Here is a 19,597-nt window from a genome sequence, read left to right as displayed (position 1 = left end):
TCATTTCCAGACGACAGAGATCAGTTCTCCTGGAGAAAATGGATGCTTTCGAGGGTGGACATTACGGCTTTGTACCCTACTGGGTTCCCTGTCCTCACCAGGCTCCACTCCCAAATTTCCAGGAGTATCCCCACCTGGATCTGGCAATCCTATGTTTCCATCCCCCTGCAGTGCCTGGGGAATGGGAGGGGGGGGGGACTTGGCAACCCTAGTTCATGCACACAGAAACTTCTATCAATGCTATTCGTTCACCATAAAAATATTGGGGAAATATTCGCTGGGTTTTTTTGGCAATTATTCAGGGAACTTTGCATGTTTATCAGAGCCACCTCTCCCCTTTCTGAAAACAGGTGTATTTGCAAGGCACTCTCTAAATTCCCCAAAAGATTTACGGCATAGGAAACCTGCTCTACCATGGTGGTGCATAAGCATGTCGTGAGCTGGTACAGTAGGGATTAATCACCTGTATTTATTGCAGCCTTGTCAACAACCGCTTGCCTGAGTGCCTGTCTGAGCAATAGCTTTTCTGGGGATCTTTACTAAAGCAAGGTGTTCCTTCCCTCCTCTCTCTCTCCCCTCCCCCCCCCCCCCCCCGGCCATGCCTTTGTGCCATGGATTACCAACCAGTTGCGAGATGCTGAGTCAAACGTGCTACAGATTCCCTGTGCTCTTGCATCTCGTCGCTCTTGTAATTTCGGAACAGCAGGGACAAAATTAGATTAGACTCGCATTTGCACAGGAGGAACCCATCACTTCCTCACAATTATAGCCAAATCGCTATTAGGCTTGACGGATGGTTGACTGTACAGAGCGAGAATGTAAATGAATCCTCCTGCTTTGAAACGCCCAAGAACTAAATTCGCCTTTTAATACTTTGCACAGTTGCCATGAAAAAAATATATATTTCTAATACCAAAAACCAGTTCTTAACACGAACAAGCCAAAATTGGCAATGCAAGTGCTGAGGAGGAATTCAGATTAAGGGAGACCACTTCCTTTCTTCCTTCCTTCTATGCAACCACCCACCCCTTAATCTCCTTCCTCCCTCCCATCCATCCATTTCTCTTCTGCCTTTCTTTCTCCCATTCTATCTCCCATCACTTATTCTCCTTTCTTCCTTCTCTCTCTCCTTCACTTTCTCTCCCTCTCCCTCTCCCTCTCCCTCTCCCTCTCCCTCTCCCTCTCCCTCTCCCTCTCCCTCTCCCTCTCCCTCTCCCTCTCCCTCTCCCTCTCCCTCTCCCTCTCCCTCTCCCTTTCTCCATGCCTGCCTGCCAGCCTACCTCCCCTCCGTCCTTCCCTCCCTTCCCTCCACACCCACCCACTGCCCGCTAGCACCCACTGTTTTTTTCTTACAGCGGGCCTAATTTCTAGTAACATTATAACACCAGTAACATTAACATGATAACAACAACAATAGGGAATGATGGAACTGCAAAAGAGCCTCAGCTCAGCTCTTACTGAGACCCAGTGGGTTAGGCAGATCAGTAGCAGTAGCAGTCGAAGGGAGAGGGCTTGGGGGCCAATTGGAGCCTTCCCCCTCCTGCCACCTCAGTTAGCCTCAATATATTTCCAAAGACTTCAGTTCATTGATTGCTGGCATCTCCCTAGTTGCCTGCTCCGGTTTACCCTGGACACAAAGGGGTAAGCCTGGGAACAGATTCAAACCTAAGCAGGGTTTTTTTTTTTTGCTCCTACCCACGAGGTGGCTTGTGGTTGCCTAGAGAGGCTGAAGAAAGAGGGCAGATGCTGTGGTTGCGGTGGTGATGCTGCTGAGCGAGGATTGCCTGCCAAAGGTGATGCACGGTTGCCATGTACAGGAGTGGGAGGGCAGAGGCATTAACCTCGGTAAGGTCTGGAATGTTAAAGAAAGCACAATAAAGTTACAGCTGACAGTTTCTTGGATTAATCTTCCATTAGCCCATGTTTTGCTGTTCAGGACTGAACAGGGATGTTTGGGTGGCACGACTGGCAGTCTGGTGTAGTGATTAGGAGTGCGGACGTCTAATCTGGTGAGCCGGGTTGGATTCCCCATTCCTCCCCCACATGCAGCCAGGTGGGTGACCTTGGGCACACCCCAGCACTGATAGAGCTCTTCTGACCAAGCAAAGCAGTCTTGTCAGGGCTCTCTCAGCCTCACCTCCCTCACAGGGTGTCTGTTGTGGAGAGAGGAAAAGGAAGGGGACTGTAAGCTGCTTTGAGACTCCTTCAGGTAGAGAAAAGTGGCATATAAGAACCAACTCTTCTTCTTCAGTAATATCAGGGCTCTCTCAGCCTCATCTCCCTCACAGGATGTCTGTTGTGGGGAGAGGAAAGGGAAGGTGATTGTAAGCTGCTTTGAAACTCCTTTGGGCAGTGAAAAGTGGGGTGTAAAAACAACTCTTCCTTTTTTGGGTGACAAAATATCTTATAGTGGCCTTACCAGCAGGAGTGTTTGTTCATCATTGTACCTTGATATGCTGAGATCTGTATGTGAGTGCACAGTGAACACAATAATGCCATAGTCATGGGGGGGGGTGGAATGCTTGAAATAGAAATGTTGGGTTACAGCAGGTGGTGGACAAGTATGAGCCGAACCGCAACTGTCTAACTGCAAAGCAAATGGTAAATAAAACGTGGGATCAATGGAGGCCTAGGTTCAGATGGACATTTCCATGGGTTGTGCCTGCAAAATGTTGGATTTTCGCCCCTGCCTTTGCCCTCAAGCAGCAGCCCAAAGGAACCATGGCATCCTTTTGGGAGAAGGGGCCTTCAGGAAAAAGATTGAAGGGCGTTTCAGCCTGCATTGGATGGGGGGGGGGGCACCCTGCAGTCACCATTTCTCCAGCTAACCATATCACAGGCTGTTGTCTCAGGGCGGTTTGCAGCGTTCATAAAGTACAATTAAAGGGTATCTGTTGTGGGGAGGGGAAGGGAAGGCAGTTGCAAGCCACTAAATTGAGACTCCTTTGGGTTGTGAACAGCAGAGTATAAAAACCAACTCCTCTTCTTCTAACCAGGACCAACCCTGCTTAGCTTCTGAGACATGATGAGATCAGGCCAATCCAGGCCACCCATGTCAGGGCTAAATATGAAGCCAATGGAATGCAGCATCACTTGAACACCAGGACTTCCTTGTCAGACCCTCTGACTTTAGCCCATTGGCGCCCACCACATCAATGTTCAGGCCTTTTTAGGATGATGGTTTAGCAGACTTTTTAAGGAGCGTGTCAGTCTGAACTTGTTCCTGTGCATTTTTTCATCCCCATTAAAGCATCCACTGACAGCTGCAGGGAGTTCCTCAGACTTCTAAATAGGCCGGGAAGGAGCAATAAGCAGAATGTGCCTAATGATCCAAACTTGGCCAGTCCCGAGTTGATTAAGATATGCGAAAGAACATGCTGACCTTGAATAGACAGAAACTTGATAAAAGAAGAGATAAAAGCTCCTGGAAACAGTGTGGGATTTTCCAGCATCTTGCAGGGTGGCTGCCCCTGCTTTTAGAATCATAGAATCCTGGAGTTGGAAGGGACCTCCTGGGTCATCTAGTCCAACCCCCTGCACTATGCAGGACACACACAACTCTGATCTCTCTTCAGAAATAGTGTGCAAAGTTGCACACTTTTGTGTGAGGGCATGCAGGCATGTGTCAGCTGGTGGTTAAATCCTTAAGCCTGGATTAGAATGACTGCGTGAAATTTATATGCTGATCTGAGTACTGTATGCTGTACTGAGTACTGGCAAGGTTTAGCATTGTGGTTGGGAAAGCGGAGGGGGAGGAATCTGCCACGGGAGAGACAGAATTGCTATGAGACTGAGAGAGGAGGAAAAAGTGGCCAGGGTAAAAAAAAAAAATGTTTCCTAGGTTACAGCCTCCCTCTGATGTCACAGTAGGCCAGTCTGTCAAAGGCAGATTGGTTCAGTACACCTCCACAACCTTGACTTACGGTCTGAAAGCCTGAAGCAGGGGTAGTCAAACTGCGGCCCTTTATCCAGAGGTACCATAAAATGAACAGAGATTTTTTTATATGCAAAGATTTTGTTCTCATCCTGACCTGCAGCCTTTCCATGCGTAAAGGTTAATATTTTTCCAATTTCCTGTAGCCCTTTTATTGTCTTACTCTAACCTCTTCCAGTTTGGGCTGCGTTGTTCCTCCTTCACGGTATGATTTTATTTCTGTGTTAAAACAAGAATGGCTTCACCAAGTACATAATGCTTCAAATCTCTCAGGTGACTTCTAGGCAGCATGGAGTGGGGGCTACGTGAGGTCACATCACAGTTGGGCAAACCCCTGCTTCTCCATTAAAACACACCCCTCCCGCCCAATACCCATAATGCGTGACCAGGGCGATTAAACAGACTTATGAAATTGCCTCCAACTGAACTAGGTCCATTGACCTCAGTTTTTTCATCTCTGATTGGTGGTGTGGCTCTTCTTGGTCTCAGACAGGGAAAAGTCTTAAGCTCAGCTCTTTTAAATAGACATGCCAGGGCAAGGAGCGAAAAGGGCTTCGACTGCATTGGACAAAAGTACCCCATCCAGGGAAATATCATGAGTCACTGGCATGTGAACCTATGAATGTCACAATGTGTTAGGGGGGCTCTACCAAGTCTGATAATTGATTCTTCCAGTCTAGGACTACCTATTCTAAGAGCATCACTCCAGTATCTTGGGCAGGTATCTTTCCAGTGCTGGTCTCCTTCATTTTATCTATAATTTGATGTTTACTGAAAAAAAAACTCTGTTTAAGTGTTTGTTTTTTACTAATTTCTGGATTGGCAGCTGGCCTTCAGATGTTGCGAGGAGGGGGTGAAATGAGGAAGACAGGTTGAAGCCTTAGTTCCTTGTCCCCCTTTTAAGCATGCATGGAAAAGAATGGGGCAAAAATAGAAAATGCAGCCTTCCTTCCTTCCTTCCTTCCTTCCTTCCTTCCTTCCTCCCTCCCTCCCTCCCTCCCTCCCTCCCTCCCTCCTGGTGGGAGGTTATGGTAAGTTTAGGAACAGAAGGTGGAGTCTCAGAATTCTGCCTGACTGGATGGCCCAGTCTAGTCTGATAGTGTAGAATCTTGGAAGCTAAGCAGGGTTGGCCCTTGTTAGTACTTGGCCGGGAGATCACCAGGGGATACCAAGGTCGCAACGTAGAGGCAGACCACGGCAAACCCCCTCTGAACAATACTTGCCTTCATAAATCTGTAGGGTTGTCATAAGTTGGTTGTGGCTTGATGGCAAAACAAACAAACAAACAAACAAAACCTGACACACAAATGAAAGCCTGGCTAATGTGTCATCTAGGTCAATGGTCCCCAACGTTTTTATCACCGGGGACAAGTCAATGCTTGACAATTTTACTGAAGCCCGGGGGGGTAGTATTTTGCCGAGGGACTTCACCGCCACCACCTAAGCCTCTGCTCCACTTGCTTTCCCGCTGGCACCCTTGACTTCCTGCCGCCTGCTGCAGCTGTGCAGTGCTATGCCAAGGGGGGATCCCCAGCCATGGCGGCCACTGGAGAGCACTAAAGGTGAGCCAGAGTGGCAGCAACCAGGAAGTAGGACGAGGGGGAGCCGCAGCCCAGTACTGACTGATCTACGGACCGGTACTGGTTCTCGGACTGGGGGTTGGGGACCGCTGATCTAGGTCATTTTCAGAAAATAATGTTCTTGCCCCTGGCCATTTTTCCTTGCATCTGATTGGAAGATGGGGTGTCTTCTCCTCCAGCCACTTTTTGTGGTTTGCTTGTTGTACTTTTGGCTTTAAAAAGCATTTGATGTTTAATTGATTGCTGCTTGTCTTGATAATTTGTATAGATACTTTTTCTCCAACTGGCAAGACAGTCATAGACTCATGGTTATTTTAATTCTTCTCCCTCTGCTATTTGTTTTTAGGTTTATCACAGACTCTGCCCTCCCAGAAGCCCAAGAAAGGTAAATAAAAAAATTATGCTGGCTATTAACACTGGTTTTAGTATTTATCTGCTGCTCTTTACTGATCAATTGTAAAGAAGCTGGTGACTGTCAGATAACTGCAGAACACTGTCTTTTGTCTAGTGCTTAAAAGTATTGTCTTATATTCTCTATTCTTCCAACCTTGGTGTCCAGTCCATAAGTTTGTTTTCTACACATCTGTCATGATCTAGTTGAAAAGTAGCATTGTTTACCAATGTTGATCTCAGTTTTCGAGAAAGTTAGGATGACCTAAATGAGACTGAGATTTTCTTCATTTTGTTTGGATCCATGTCCATTGTATTTTACTTGAGTTGAAGGTCTGCCTTTTAAGAGATTTCCCCCTCCTTTTGAGAGCTTGGATTTAAGATATTCTGAAACTGGCGGTGATAATGTGGTTCATCTGAAGAACTGAAAATCGTAACCTTCACCACATTGTTGCATTAGAATACATAATAATCCTTAAGAATACTAAATCTAGCAAGATTTCTCCTTGCTTCTAATTCAAGGTCACACAAGTGTAAGCTGATGTCTCTCTATTGCAACTATACGGCTACCTCCAGTGGGTTGTTGTGAAAAAGTCAATGCATGAATCTTAATATGCCATTATGGAGATAATCTTGAAGTTCTGTCCCAACAATAAACTTCAGGGCCATCTTCTTCAGCTTTCATCATAATTGCTTAAAACAAATGATTGCCAGTTTTTTTTTTTAAGAAAATTACCATTTTGAAATCTTCATTGGTATGCAGAAGAGATTTCTGTAGTGGTGGCCCATTATTTTACAGAAGGCTAATTTTTATTTTGAAAGAACTGGCATTGCCTTGCATGGTTCCCAGTGACTTGGCTGGGGGATAATTAAAGCCACGATGAAAAACTGTGCACTGGGATAGAAAATTAATAATTTGTCTCCCTCCCCATCTCTGTTTCTCTCCGTTCTCTTTGCACACTCGGCAACAAGCAGGAAAGCTAATTACGGTTATTGCGGACAGGGAAGGTCAGCCGACAGCCCCAGGCTACAGAGAGCCCTCCAGACAATTTTGTCTGCCTGCCCCCCTGAGGCTCTAACAAATCAGAGGCTGAGCAAAACTTTAGACTGCCATCTCAGTTTTAAAGGAGAGGGAACATTACAAATGCATAAGTTTAGGTCTGTAACTACAGATTCTATAGAGCTCAGCGCTGCTGCTGGAAATGGAGATTTCATCCACCATATTTTCTAGTTTGATGCGTCCTGGGATTGCTACGGGGTGCATTGCCTCATGCACACTAGCCACAAAGAAACAAAGACATCATTACATGGTATGATTGTTGAATGTCTTATAAATGTGTCTATTTTTATGTGCAGTCATGCCTGACGGCTTGTTTTTCAAGAAAGAGAGAAGCCCCTCCTATCAGATTGGCCAACTTTATGATGGACCCTAAACCTCTCATGGGATTTCAGTTTGCCTGCAAAATATAATGCCCTCTTCTCTTCCATCCTCCTCCCTCAGACTGCTGTCTGGAGAATGGCAGGTCCCTGAGAATGTAAAAGTCGGCCCTTCCAGGTTTAGGAGGTTTTAAGGTTATGCTGTGAAGCATGAAAAATGATTCACTAGTTGAATAAATAATTTCTGAAAATTATAAAACCACAGAGCATGGCTACAGCCCTTGCACTCAGAAGCAAGGGCTAGCAGAGATGCATAATTTTAAAAAATTAAGTTTCCAACTACTTCATTTATTTCCATTAGTATGTTGATTTTATTTCTTCTTTGCTTCAAAGGGGCACTCTTTGCTTTCCGTCTCATTTGTATGAAATGATCAGGAATTGAACCTTTCATCAGAGGCCCTCATGCCTGCCACATTTCGGATGGGAGAAAATGTTCTAGTTTTATAGGCAATTTCAGAAAACAGTCTCTTTCTACAATTGGGGAAAGATTTCACAGAATGTACTGTCAACACAATCATCTTTTCATGATCCATTTCCCCTGCTCATTGTAACCCATCCTACCTCTGTTACATTGAATTGCAGGGTGGGAGTCTCTGGCTAATAAATACACACAACATGTTGGCATTAAAGAGGCCACAACTTTATTAACAAAATGCCCTGAGAGGGGTGGTATGGCAGGAGGTGAGGAGCCGGAGCAGTCAGCCGACTGCCCTAATTTTCTGTGGCGATGGCTTGTTCCCATCCTGTACTGATTCCCATTTGGGAATGTGGGTCCCCAAGCCGCTGTTCTCTCTATCCAAGGTAGTGTCCACCCTGGACGCCAGAGGAGGCACAAACCTCTTCTGGACCCATCCAAGGCCACCTGGCCCTGTGAAAGCCGTGCCTCCTCAATCAAATGCCAACTTTGCCCTATGAAAGGGAGGGTGGGATGCTCGTCCATGTCCCAGCAGGAGAGGACTGGCCAGGCATGTGGTGTGTTACTGTGCTGTGCCAGCCTCCAATCCCAGGGTGCCATGCTGCCCCTGCAGGCACATGCGGCTTGGGCTGTAATCCCCCCCTTCCATGCGTTTTTCCTGCTTACCCCACCTGCCACATCAATGGCGAGCCTGGCTTAATCCGGGCCCTGAATTATCTATTCCCTTTTTTGGGTTTTTTTGGTTTTTTCTTAGAGTTGGAAGGAACCCCCTGGGTCATCTAGTCCAACCCCTTGCACTATGCAGGACACTCACATCCCTATCGCTCATCTGCCACCCCCCTGAGCCTTCACAGAATCAGTCTCTCCATCAGATGGCAATCTAGCCTCTGTTTAAAAATTTCCAAAGATGGAGAACCCACCACCTCCCAAGGAAGCCTGTTCCACTGAGAAACCGCTTTAACTGTCAGGAACTTCTTCCAGATGTTTAGATGGAATTTCTTTTTAATTAATTTCATCACATTGGTTCTGGTCCACCCCTCTAGGGCAAGAGAGAACAACTCTGCTCCATCGTATATACCAGTGGTCCCTAACCCCTGGGCAGCTTTGGCGGCCGATTTGCTCACGGCCTGGAGGGTGGGGAGAGGGAGCCGCGGCTGTCGGTGCAAACGTGCCTGCGGGGGCACAAACACACATGCACGGCAGTTCTGCGCATGAGCACATTCGCAGTGCTGCCGTGCGCACGTTTGCTCCCCCACTGGACGCAAACACGCAGGTGCGGCAAGTCCGCGCATGAGTATTGGCCTCGGGCCGCCCTCTCTCCTTACTGAACAGCAGTGGGCTGCGGCAGCTGCTCTATACGGCACCCTTTTAAATACTTAAGGATCCCCTCTCAGTCGTCTCTTCTCCGGGCTAAACAGACCAAGCTCCCCCAGCCTTTCTTTATACGTCTTCGTCTCTAAACCAGTCACCATCTTTGTTGCCCTCCCCTGGACACCCTCCAGTTTGTCCACATCTCTCTTCAACTGGAGTGCCCAAAACTGAACACAGTACTCCAAGTGAGGCCGAACCAGAGCAGAGTCAGCGGTACCATCACCTCCCATGATCTGGACATGATACTCTGTTTGATAAAGCCCCAAATCCCATTTGCCTTTTTAGCCACCGAGCCACACTGCTGACTCATGTTCAATGCCTTCCTTCTCACCTCTCTAAAAACTGTAAAGCCAGGCAGCAAGGGTCCAAACAATTAAGATTTTTTTTTTAAATTGTAATACCATGATGTTATAATGACATCAAGCAAAATAACTTTGCATTGCATTAGTTAGTAAGTGAATGCACATCTGTTGGCTGGCCTTTCTTTTCCTTCAGTGTCGCATCCTTGGTTCTTCGGCGAACCCTGAGAACATGCTCTCCCCTAAGCATAGACTTGTCCCAGCCAAGTCTAACCTCAAATAACCCTGGCTTGATGGGGCTCAATAACTGTATTTGTTACTTGCAGGTTCTGGATAGTGCCGAAGACTTTCTCCCAGCACACTGGGACTGAGATCTAAAGTGTGTGTTGCTGCACATCATGCACATCTATTAGATGCAAACCCAACATTTAAGGCCCCCAACCCTTTCCCTATTTCACTATCGAGGGACCTTGCTGTGATTTGGATAGCCTAGTCTAGCCCAGTCTCCTCGGAGCCTGGAACTGAAGCAGAATCAGCTATGACTAGTATTTGTATAGGAAATTTAGGGATGCCACAGAGACAGGCAGTGGCCAGCCACCTCTGTTCATTTCTTGCCTTTAAACACCCACAGAGCTGCAATAAATTAGCTTGTGACTTGGTGTCAGTTCCATTGAGGGACCTTGTGACATCCCTATAGATTTGATGATTGTCCCTTTGACTTTTCTCCCTCTTCTTCTTTGTCTTTTAACACTGTCTTCGTGACTTCATATTGGGCCTTCCTTCCACCACGAATACAGTCTGTCTTTTTACCCGGTAGAGGAAAGTTTTAACATTTCTGAGCATAATCCAGACAAAGTGAAGCATTTTGAGTCCTAAACACCTTGGGACAGTTAAACTATGCTTATCCTTCTTCCCCTGAATTCGTTAGGTCTTAAAGTATTTAGTGTCAACTGAATTGCATTTTCGGTGTTAACAATGAACAAATTCCAAATACAGGTCCGCAACTAACAAATGTAAAATATCATTTCCATATTTTAAAAGCAGCCTTTTGCTACTGTGCGGTTCTAGCATGGAGTTCAATGAAATTCCTTCCCTAGGAATATGTTTCAAAAATAAAGGAATTAATCCTTTGCTTTAATCCTGCACGGGTGCAGTTCCAACAGGATTTGGGATGACTTGCGTCTGTGTAAATATGCCAAGGGTTTGTTTGTAACTACAAATTACATAGCACTCAGGGCTGCTGCTGGAAATGGCAGATCTGGGACAGATTTCTTCCTTCATAATTTTTAGTCTGATGCAACTCCTTATCCTGGGATGGTTACAGCGTGCATTGCCTCATCCACACTAGCTGCAGCTATTGACCTCTAGAGACATGATAAATTGAACTGAACATGATGGAGGTTGAAATTCTACTCCTAGCCTTCGTTTCCATCAAGACATGGGTAGTCAAACTGCGGCCCTCCAGATGTCCATGGACTACAATTCCCAGAAGCCCCTGCCAGCATTCGCTGGCAGGGGCTTCTGGGAATTGTAGTCCATGGACATCTGGAGGGCCGCAGTTTGACTACCCCTGCACCAAGAGATGCCAGCCTCCCGGTGGGACCTGGGGATCCCCTGGAATCACAGCTCATCTCCAGAATACAGAGATCAGTTCCCTGGAGAAAATGGATGCTTTGGAGGGGGGGGGTGAATCTATGGAATCGTACCCCACTGAGGTCACTGCCCTAGAGCTGTCAGCTTCCAGGTGATGGTTGGAGACCTGCAGTTACAACTGATCTCTGGGCAACCGAGAGATATTCATCTGAATAAGATGGCCACTTTGGAAGGTGGACTTTATGGCTGCTGAGCAGTCCCTCCCCACCCCACCCCCTGCCCCCTCAGGCTCCACCCTCAAAATCTTCAGCCATTTCCCAACTTGAAGCTGGGACCCAGGCTTCATCCCCAAACTTTCAGAGTTTTTCAGCCTAGATCTCCCCACCCAGCATCCCTTGCCAGTGGACCTGGCAACGTTATTTCAAGCAGCAGGTTCTATATACTCATAGCAATCTGTAATTCTGCCCTCGGTGGCCAAGGCCCTTAGTACAAAGGCGTTGCTAATGTCATGGTTTCATGCCTTGCTTGCAGTTTTGATTTCCCCATATTTACTTTTGTGAAATGACTATTAGGCGAAGTGACTAGTGCATTCTAAGCACTGTTTCGGGTTTTTTTTTTTGTTTTTTTTTTAAGCATGACTTCGGTTCAGTTACGCAGCAAAATGATTAATCCTGTTCTGGAAATGCCGGCTGGTCTGGGCTGCCTTCCAAATGCCCATTATGTGATCACATTCCTGTAGCTCTATAGTGGCCTCTTAGCGGAGGAGAGGCGTGGCAGGGATAATAAATGGACCCTGGGCTCAAGCAGAGTTTACTGAAGCAGCCAGCTGAGGAGCAGCAGGGCTGAGCCCCGCACCATCAGGAACCGAGGGCCTGTTGACTGGCACTGCCATTGCTTTTGGGAAGGGCTATTACAAATGGAATGGAGGAAGCTTTCATGATCTCAGTGATATCAACTTCATTTATGTGAGCTTTGTATTGTTCGTGGCTTGGCTAAAATTCTTTGGCACAAAACCCAACAAAACTCCAAGTCCGAAACTCACGAAAAACGGTATATTTCTGAAGAGGTAGGGGTAGGTTTGTTTATTTATTTACTTGTTCGATTTATAGACCACCCCTCACTATGATGTCCCGGGGTGGTGTACATAGAACAGTGGGAATGAGTGAATACATTGAAATATTTATAACAATTTGAAAACCAAAAACCCACAAAAAGCCATAAGCAGTCAACATCAGCCTTGGCCAAAAATAACAGCTAGTAGTTAACAGAAGGCTTTGGCTAGCTAGGCACATGTTGGGTGTCAGAGTTGCCTGGCAACGAGACCAGGTTGTGGGGAGGTCCCAGTCGCTGGCCTCACCCAAAATCCTGGTGGAAGAGTTCCATTTTGCAGGCCCTACAGAACTGTTTGAGTTCCGAGAGGACCTTGATCTCATTTGGACATTTGATCTCATTTCTCCCACTAGGTAGGGCCCATGGATGAAAATGCTCTGATTCGGTTTGGGGCCAGGGTTCACCAGTTTGTTGGAGGGGATAGAGTGTGTCACTCTTCAGGGAGCATAGGCAAGTAGATGGTCCTTCAGGTATGCAGGACCCTGGCCACATATGTCCATGTGTGTTGTGGTGTCCTGACCTGAATGGTTCCTCATCTGATCTCGAGCAATGCAGTACCTGGCTGGTGCTTAGATGAGAGACCACTAAGGAGGTCCTGATTTGCAAGGCAGAGTCAGGCCATGGCAAACCACCTCTGAACATTTCTTGCCTTGAAAACCGAACAGGGTCACCATAAGTGGACTGGAGTTTGATGGTACTTCCAACATGCACATACTGTGGCAGTTCAGTCACTGTCCATTTGTACAGGCATATTTATGAGGAGACAGAAAGTTGTCTGTTCAAACGCCTTGGAGAGTACTGGAGGGGGATGTTTCAATGGGTCAAATCTCCAGTCTTTTTGTCTCTGGTGATATCCTGTAACTGTGTGTGTGTGTGGGGGGGAAACCTTCTGTGCAGAAGCAAACCAGTTTTCATCCAAAGGAGAATGGGGAATATTTGGACAATGTTGTTCCTTGATCATCCACTTCCCAGGTTTCCCCCTGATTTCTTGTCATCTTTTTGAAGCCTGATTTGATGTTATCCTTTTTGAAAAGATCACAGTTGAAGTGCCTTTACACTGTTGTATCATAGGAAGGTGTAATTTTGTCTTTAATCTAGTCCTTTTGTGCATGAAGAAGGTTAGAGACTTTTTTTTAAAAAATGAAAGATTGGAATCCACAGGTTCTAGTATGTAGCAATCTATCATTATAATCTTATTTATACTGTACCAATTTAGCAATTGCCAATTAAAACAAAAAAGCCCTCTGGCAGGAAGGGGAATTGTTGGCTGCAGAGAGCTGGGATGTTCTGTTGCCATTCCAAATGCCTGTGCATTTGCAAGGACCTTGAAAGTGACCTCACCTGGTGGTAGGGATACCAGCCTTCAGGTGGGACCTTGGAATCCACTGGAATTACAGCTCACCTCCAGACTGTAGAGATGGATTCCTTTGCAGAAAATGGATGCTCTGGAGAGTGGACCTCGCATGGTACCCCACTGAGATCCCTGTCCTCCTCAGGCTCCATCCCCAAATCACAGTAGACCTGTTAGCCAACAAAACCAAGGAGACAAAGGGCATGCTTGCATAGGCTAACAGAAACAGTCCATTTATTGTGTAGTCACAGTCAAGAATGAAGGAGTCAAAATGAGCCCTGGTACACCGAATGTAAAGTGCAGCAGAAAGAAAATAAAATTCAACTCTTTTAAATGCCTGAAAGGCCTACCATTTCCTGGAATGGTAGGAAGTTTGGGGCATGAACTGAATTCCCGAATTATTCCCCCTTCTCCATTCCATCCATCCATCCATCCATCCATCCATCCATCCATCCATCCTCTCTCTGCCTTGTCTGCCTGCCGTTCGTTCGTTCGTTCGTTCGTTCATTCATTCGTTCGCTCGCACGTTCGCTCGCTCATTCATTCATTCATTCATTCATTCATTCATTCATTCATTTATAGTATCCTGGGGAGGGGGTGTTAGATCCATGTGATGTGTGTTGTGTGACCCCTTACAGCTCAAAGCATCCTGGGATGGAAGAAAATATAGATGTGCCCCCTTTAGTACATGAAGGCAGTGATAAAAACATAGCCCTTTTGGGTTCAGGGTGAGATCAGCAGCTACTGTCTTCTCTTAGTCCTGACCCTCAGCAAACTAGTTGTAGGGCTGAGATCTGGGGGCAAGTAAGTACCTTCCCATTTGCCTTGTCCTAAACCTGAGTAGCATAGCTCAATAGCTCAATCTGCACAGACTTGCACCATACCACTTAGGTTAAGTTCTTGGAGGAAGTTGGGAGGGTTAATACTATCATCCTACAAGGGGAATTTCTCAGTTTTTCTGTTTTCTTTTCCTACACCCATAGTGCTTCCTTACTAGCCCACAACTTATAATGGAATAGAGGCCTGCTATCAGAGGGGTTGTACAACAGAGTTGGAAAGCTTATGCTACATGGTTTTGATCTATTGATAGAATGGAAAACATATTGGTCTTTCTTCCATAAAGCTGGTATAGGATAAAGACAAACACTCTGAGCATTAAGTTGGGAAGTCCCCAGTTTAACCTTCATTGATGCCTGTAACTAGGTAGCCTTTTTCAACCTTTTGACCATGGAGGAGCACCTGAAATGATCATTCAGGCTTCAAGGTGCCCCGGAAGTGATGTCAGCTGGCCATGCCTCCCTGCCACATCCCCTGGACGTGACATGTCACCGGAAGTGACATCACCACCTGTGTTAACAGGCAGGCTTGAAGAGGCCTGAAGGGGGAGAGATAGGAGGCTGTTTAAGGTGGGAGTAGGTATGCTGACTCCACCCCCTCACGGGCACAGAAACCACAAGAGAACTCATGCTCAGGAAAGAGAGAGAGGGAGCAATGGAAGCAGTTGGTTCTTTAGCTTGTGGCTGAGCCTGTTAAGGCAGTAAAGAAAAGGCCATGAACTCCCTTGGAGACTTCCACACACCCCTGGTTACGAATCCCTGGGCTACACACTCACCCAGCCTTCTCTCTCTATTTGCAATAATAATAAATTGTTGTAAGGGTTAGAACCTGATATGTATGAAGTGCTTTGAATACTCTAAAAGTGCTATGAAATATAAAAATACTAGCTTCAAAGCCCATTCCTATGAATGGGCCTTGAGACGGCCCCCTCCCCTGGCCCCTGACCAGGCAGCTTAAGGTGGCTTTGGGCTGCAGCTCACAGCCAGATCAAGTGGGGAAGGTGGAGGCTGGGCAGCTTGTTATCAGGGCTGGAACAGAGCTCCTTAGCAGGCCGGGAGGCCCTTGTCAGCAGGCCCAGCCTAGCAGGCCAAGAGGCCCTTGTTAGCAAGCCCTCCACCACAACCCTTTGCCCAGGGCCCTCTCCCCTTACATGCTGCTGGCTCCAGTCACTGAGGCGTCTGAGAGCACAGGCTAGAGTCCAGGGACAGAGGGCGGGAGCTGCAGGGGCAGGGCCAATCAGGGCAAAGATGGCTGCACCTTGATTGGCCCTATTCTAACTTGGACAGCCAGACACGTCCCACACCCTAGGCTGTTTCATAAATATATAGATGAACAACAATGGATAAGGATAGAAAGTCCTGGCAAGGGATGGATTTAGGATTGGCAGGTTGGGAAATTCCTAGAGATTTGCAGATGGACCTTTGGGAGGACAGAGACCTCAGAGGGTATCTGTACCATCATACTTTTTGTTGAAGAGAGCTTGACCCGCCTTACCTTTGTAGAGAGCCTCACTCCATCCTTTTGGATAGTGCTGCTACATCCTTGTGTAGTATCTAGTAGGTACCAGCCATTTAAAGTCATTGAGAAAATATCCTTAAGTCTTAGTAATATAAAATCTTCATTTCTTTGTGGTCTGTGGCTCAGTAGTAGAGCATTTGCCTTGGACGAAGAAGGTCCCTGGTTCGATCTGTGGCATCTCCAGCTAAAAGGATCAGATAATAGATAATGTGAAAGATCTCTGCCAGAGACCTTGTAGACCTGTTGCCATTCTGAGTGGACAGTACTGACTTTGATGGACCAAAATGTCTGATTCAGTATAAAGCAGCTTCATGTGACGTACCATCCCGTTTCTGCTTTCTTGCTCTTCTAAGAACCTGCAGTTGTCAAAGCTAAGTTATTGTTCTCTGCTATAAAAATACGGGCTGCGAATAATGCTTTGTGTGCTGACAACCCATCACCTTTTCCTTTGCATGATGTATTGAGACTTAAACAATATATGCCGAGAGATTATTTTACGTGCATTAATTAATGTTTGCTTTGTTCCTGTATGGCTTCTTGGCCACAACGTGGCCTGACTGACTGCAATTGTCAATATTAACATTCATTTGTCATTAATATTTGTACAGTCTGTCTGAATAGATACAGATGAGTTCGCACAAATATCACAAGGGGCTTCTTTTTAAAATAGTCATTCACAAACGCAAACGCAACGCAGGGCATTTTGAGCAAGTTTAATGTAGCTTAACCACCAGTCTGGGGTTTGTCAAGAGAGCCATGAATGGCATGTGGTGGAGTTGCCCAAGGATGGTTAAATTTTGGAATAAAATATACATAGAACTTAAGAAAATGGTGGAGGTTAACTTCAAAAAGAAACCAGAATTATTTTTATTAGGTATAATGAGTGAAGAAATACCTAAAGAACTGAATGTACTGTTATTGTATGCTTTAACAGCGGCCAGAATAGTGGTGGCAGAAGCCTGGGAAACCAGGAGATTCCGTTGCTGGAGGATCGGATACTGAAATTATTGGATTTTTCAAAAATGGCCAGAATAACAGCATTGGTTAAGGACAGAAATTCAGAAATGTATAAAAGTCAATGGAGATTATTTTGGAGTTATATAGGGAAAACATATATTAATTTGAACTGGGAACTCTCAGTTGAGATTTAAACAGGAGGTTCAGGGTTTATATGTTTCTGTCTCAGTGTGTGAAAAATTTACATTAAGCTGTATAAAGTGGTATTGGAAGTTTAAACCTTTAAAATTGGAAGACTACAAGATTTATGTTAACTTGGAAATGTATTATTAATAAAGATACTAATAAACTTAAAAAAAAGAGAGCCATGAATCACTAGAAAACTCCCTTGTTATGTATGGTCTTTTAAACATCATGGCCATTCTGGCTGGCTTTCATTTTATGATAATGAACTTGGAAGCTATGTAACTAGATATCAGGCAAAGGAACTGAGGCAGGAAATAGCTTGGGCTTTGCATGACAAAGCCCTCTACCGTTTCCAAAATGTGAACTTTAAAGACATATATGGAATTCCATTCCTCTAATGCTTTCCATTATCCTCCCAGGGACAACTATCAGTGTTGAAGGCAGCCCATGATCCTCTCTCTCTCTCTGTCTCTCTCTGTCTCTGTCTCTCTCCCTCTTTGTGGAAGCAGGCTAATTCCACTGCCAAGTTCCTAATGTAGAAACTCTGCATTGAATAATGTGCTAGGAACTGCCCTGCAAGAAAGCTCAAGGATGTGTGGGAAGTTCTTTGTACACTGATCGAAAGGTTATGTACTTTTGGCACCAGAAGCTCTCCAGCAAAACCCTTCTTACGTTTCCAGTCCTTGATAGCGGCCTCAAAATAATGAAGCGGCTAATGAGAAGAGGATTCTAATGAGTGACCTGGTATTTGTCTATGAAGATCTGTAAATGAAAATCTCAGTCTGAGAAGCGCATGTGGGTGGCTCTGGGTGATAGTGGTTTCCCCCCCACCTCGCTCCCCATGAAAAAGTGAGGTCTGGAGGGCCAAAGGAAGACTGGGAGCCAGGAAAAACCACGTGCTGAGACACCAGGGGCGGAAAAGGAAGAAGGTTATGGTCTTCCCTGGACTCAGTGATCCCCAGCATCATTTTTCCCCAGAGGTCTCAGAGTTAGCAGAGGAGGATATTTATTTATTATTAGTTTTATCTACTGCCATTGCAGGACTAGCTGGCTCGTTGCGGTTTACAAACATAGAAACAGAAAATAAAACACCCACAAAAGAGTCTATAACAATAAAAACACATTGGCGAGGTGATCATGGATGGGCCATCCTCTACCTGATTGGTCCTCTGGGGGGGGGTGAGTGAACTCCCCGAGGGCCAATCAGGAGGTGGAGGCAGTCGGGGGCAGGGTGTTCTCTGCCTGATTGGTCCCACAAACAGTTTAGCAATCACAGCTGGACTGTAGCCTACCTACCTGGCCAATCTCTTCTCCTTGGCACACCACTCAGGTGGCTGCATGTGGAGGAGGAGTGGGGAATCAAGCCCAGTTCTCCAGGTTAGAGACCACTGCTCTTAGCCACTACCACACTGGGTCTCTTCTTGCTCTTCTGTGCAGGCATCATGGTTCTCATGGGTCCCAAGATTAGGGCTGTTCAGCTAAACAACTAAACTGTAGAACTGGACATGACCAAGTCAAGTTTAAGTACTTTGAGCCTACTGATTTCAGTTTCAGAAACGAAAGTATTCTGCTTGAGGGGAATTGTACTTTTAATATTTGTCCAATATTCTTCAAGCAGGTGTATTGATTTGATAACTACATCTCCATAAAAATAGGACTATTGTATTTTATGAATTATCAATCAAATTTTATTATAGCAATTGCCAGCCATAACAAAAAGTATAAATCAGTAAACGTAGAATAAAAATTAATGTTTAATAAAACAGATCAACCAAGAGGTACTCCTATGAATGAGGAAAGCAGTAGAATTAAGTTCAGCTTACTTTGACGTAGGCCATTCCATGTTCCTAACAGGTGTTAAGGAGCATAAATGCTCTGTGTCATTAATCACCTCCTATTGCTCAATGTTAATTTCCTTGATTCATTTCTAAACGTCTTTTCTCACTGAGATTCAAGGCAGATTACAAAGTATAGGAAACAGTTCAGTCAGACAGCATGAGACATCCAACCCCCCCAATGCAATAGGACTAGCTTTATATAGGAAGAAAACAAACCAAATTTTAAAAGAAATTGTCTGCAGCAGGACATGCCATAATGCAAAAAGTAGATTACAAAGGTAGAAGATAATGCTGTAAAAGGAAAAGGATAAGTACAGTAAACATTGCAATTTAAATTGGGTAAACATTTAAAAACCAAACATGTTCATTCTTTTCCTCCTTAAACCCAACAGCCTGCTTTTAAATGCATTTTATGAGCTCCAGGAGAGAAATCACAATTTAAAATGTTTCACAATTTCTTCTTATTTTGGCCATCATCTTAGTATGAACTCATCCCTTGGTGGAGGTGGAAGAAAGAGGCGAAGGTTTTCAATTTTGGATGTTTACTATAGATTTCAAGCTTTAGTCAATTCTTGGTCAGATTGAAGTCCCAATAGTGGTCTAATCATTCCCCACTGGTTTCCGGTCTCATCAGAATCACAACAAAGGAGGCGATATTTTTTCGCACTTCTTCCCGCCCCTGGCTGTCAATCAAACAGAACAGCCAATGAACTGTTGTGTTCATGCTCCCGAAAAGCCCCTTTCCCTTTAAAAACTATTTTTTTAAAATCCAAACACACCT

General features: G+C 45.4%; 1 protein-coding gene across 1 annotated transcript in view; it reads left to right on the top strand.

Annotated features, from left to right (window-relative positions):
* Window positions 1-19,597, top strand: part of ANK3 (ankyrin 3) — a 493,966-nt gene that overhangs the window by 33,946 nt on the left and 440,423 nt on the right. The window contains exon 2 of the mRNA XM_077350673.1: window positions 5,861-5,899. Coding sequence (XP_077206788.1) covers window positions 5,861-5,899 — 39 coding nt within the window. The remainder of the gene's footprint in view (window positions 1-5,860; window positions 5,900-19,597) is intronic.

Source organism: Paroedura picta, chromosome 8 (assembly GCF_049243985.1).
Source record: "Paroedura picta isolate Pp20150507F chromosome 8, Ppicta_v3.0, whole genome shotgun sequence".
NCBI classification, from domain to species: Eukaryota; Metazoa; Chordata; class Lepidosauria; order Squamata; family Gekkonidae; genus Paroedura; species Paroedura picta.
Note: the sequence above shows the minus strand (reverse complement) of the source record. Positions and strands in the feature narration are given on the sequence as shown.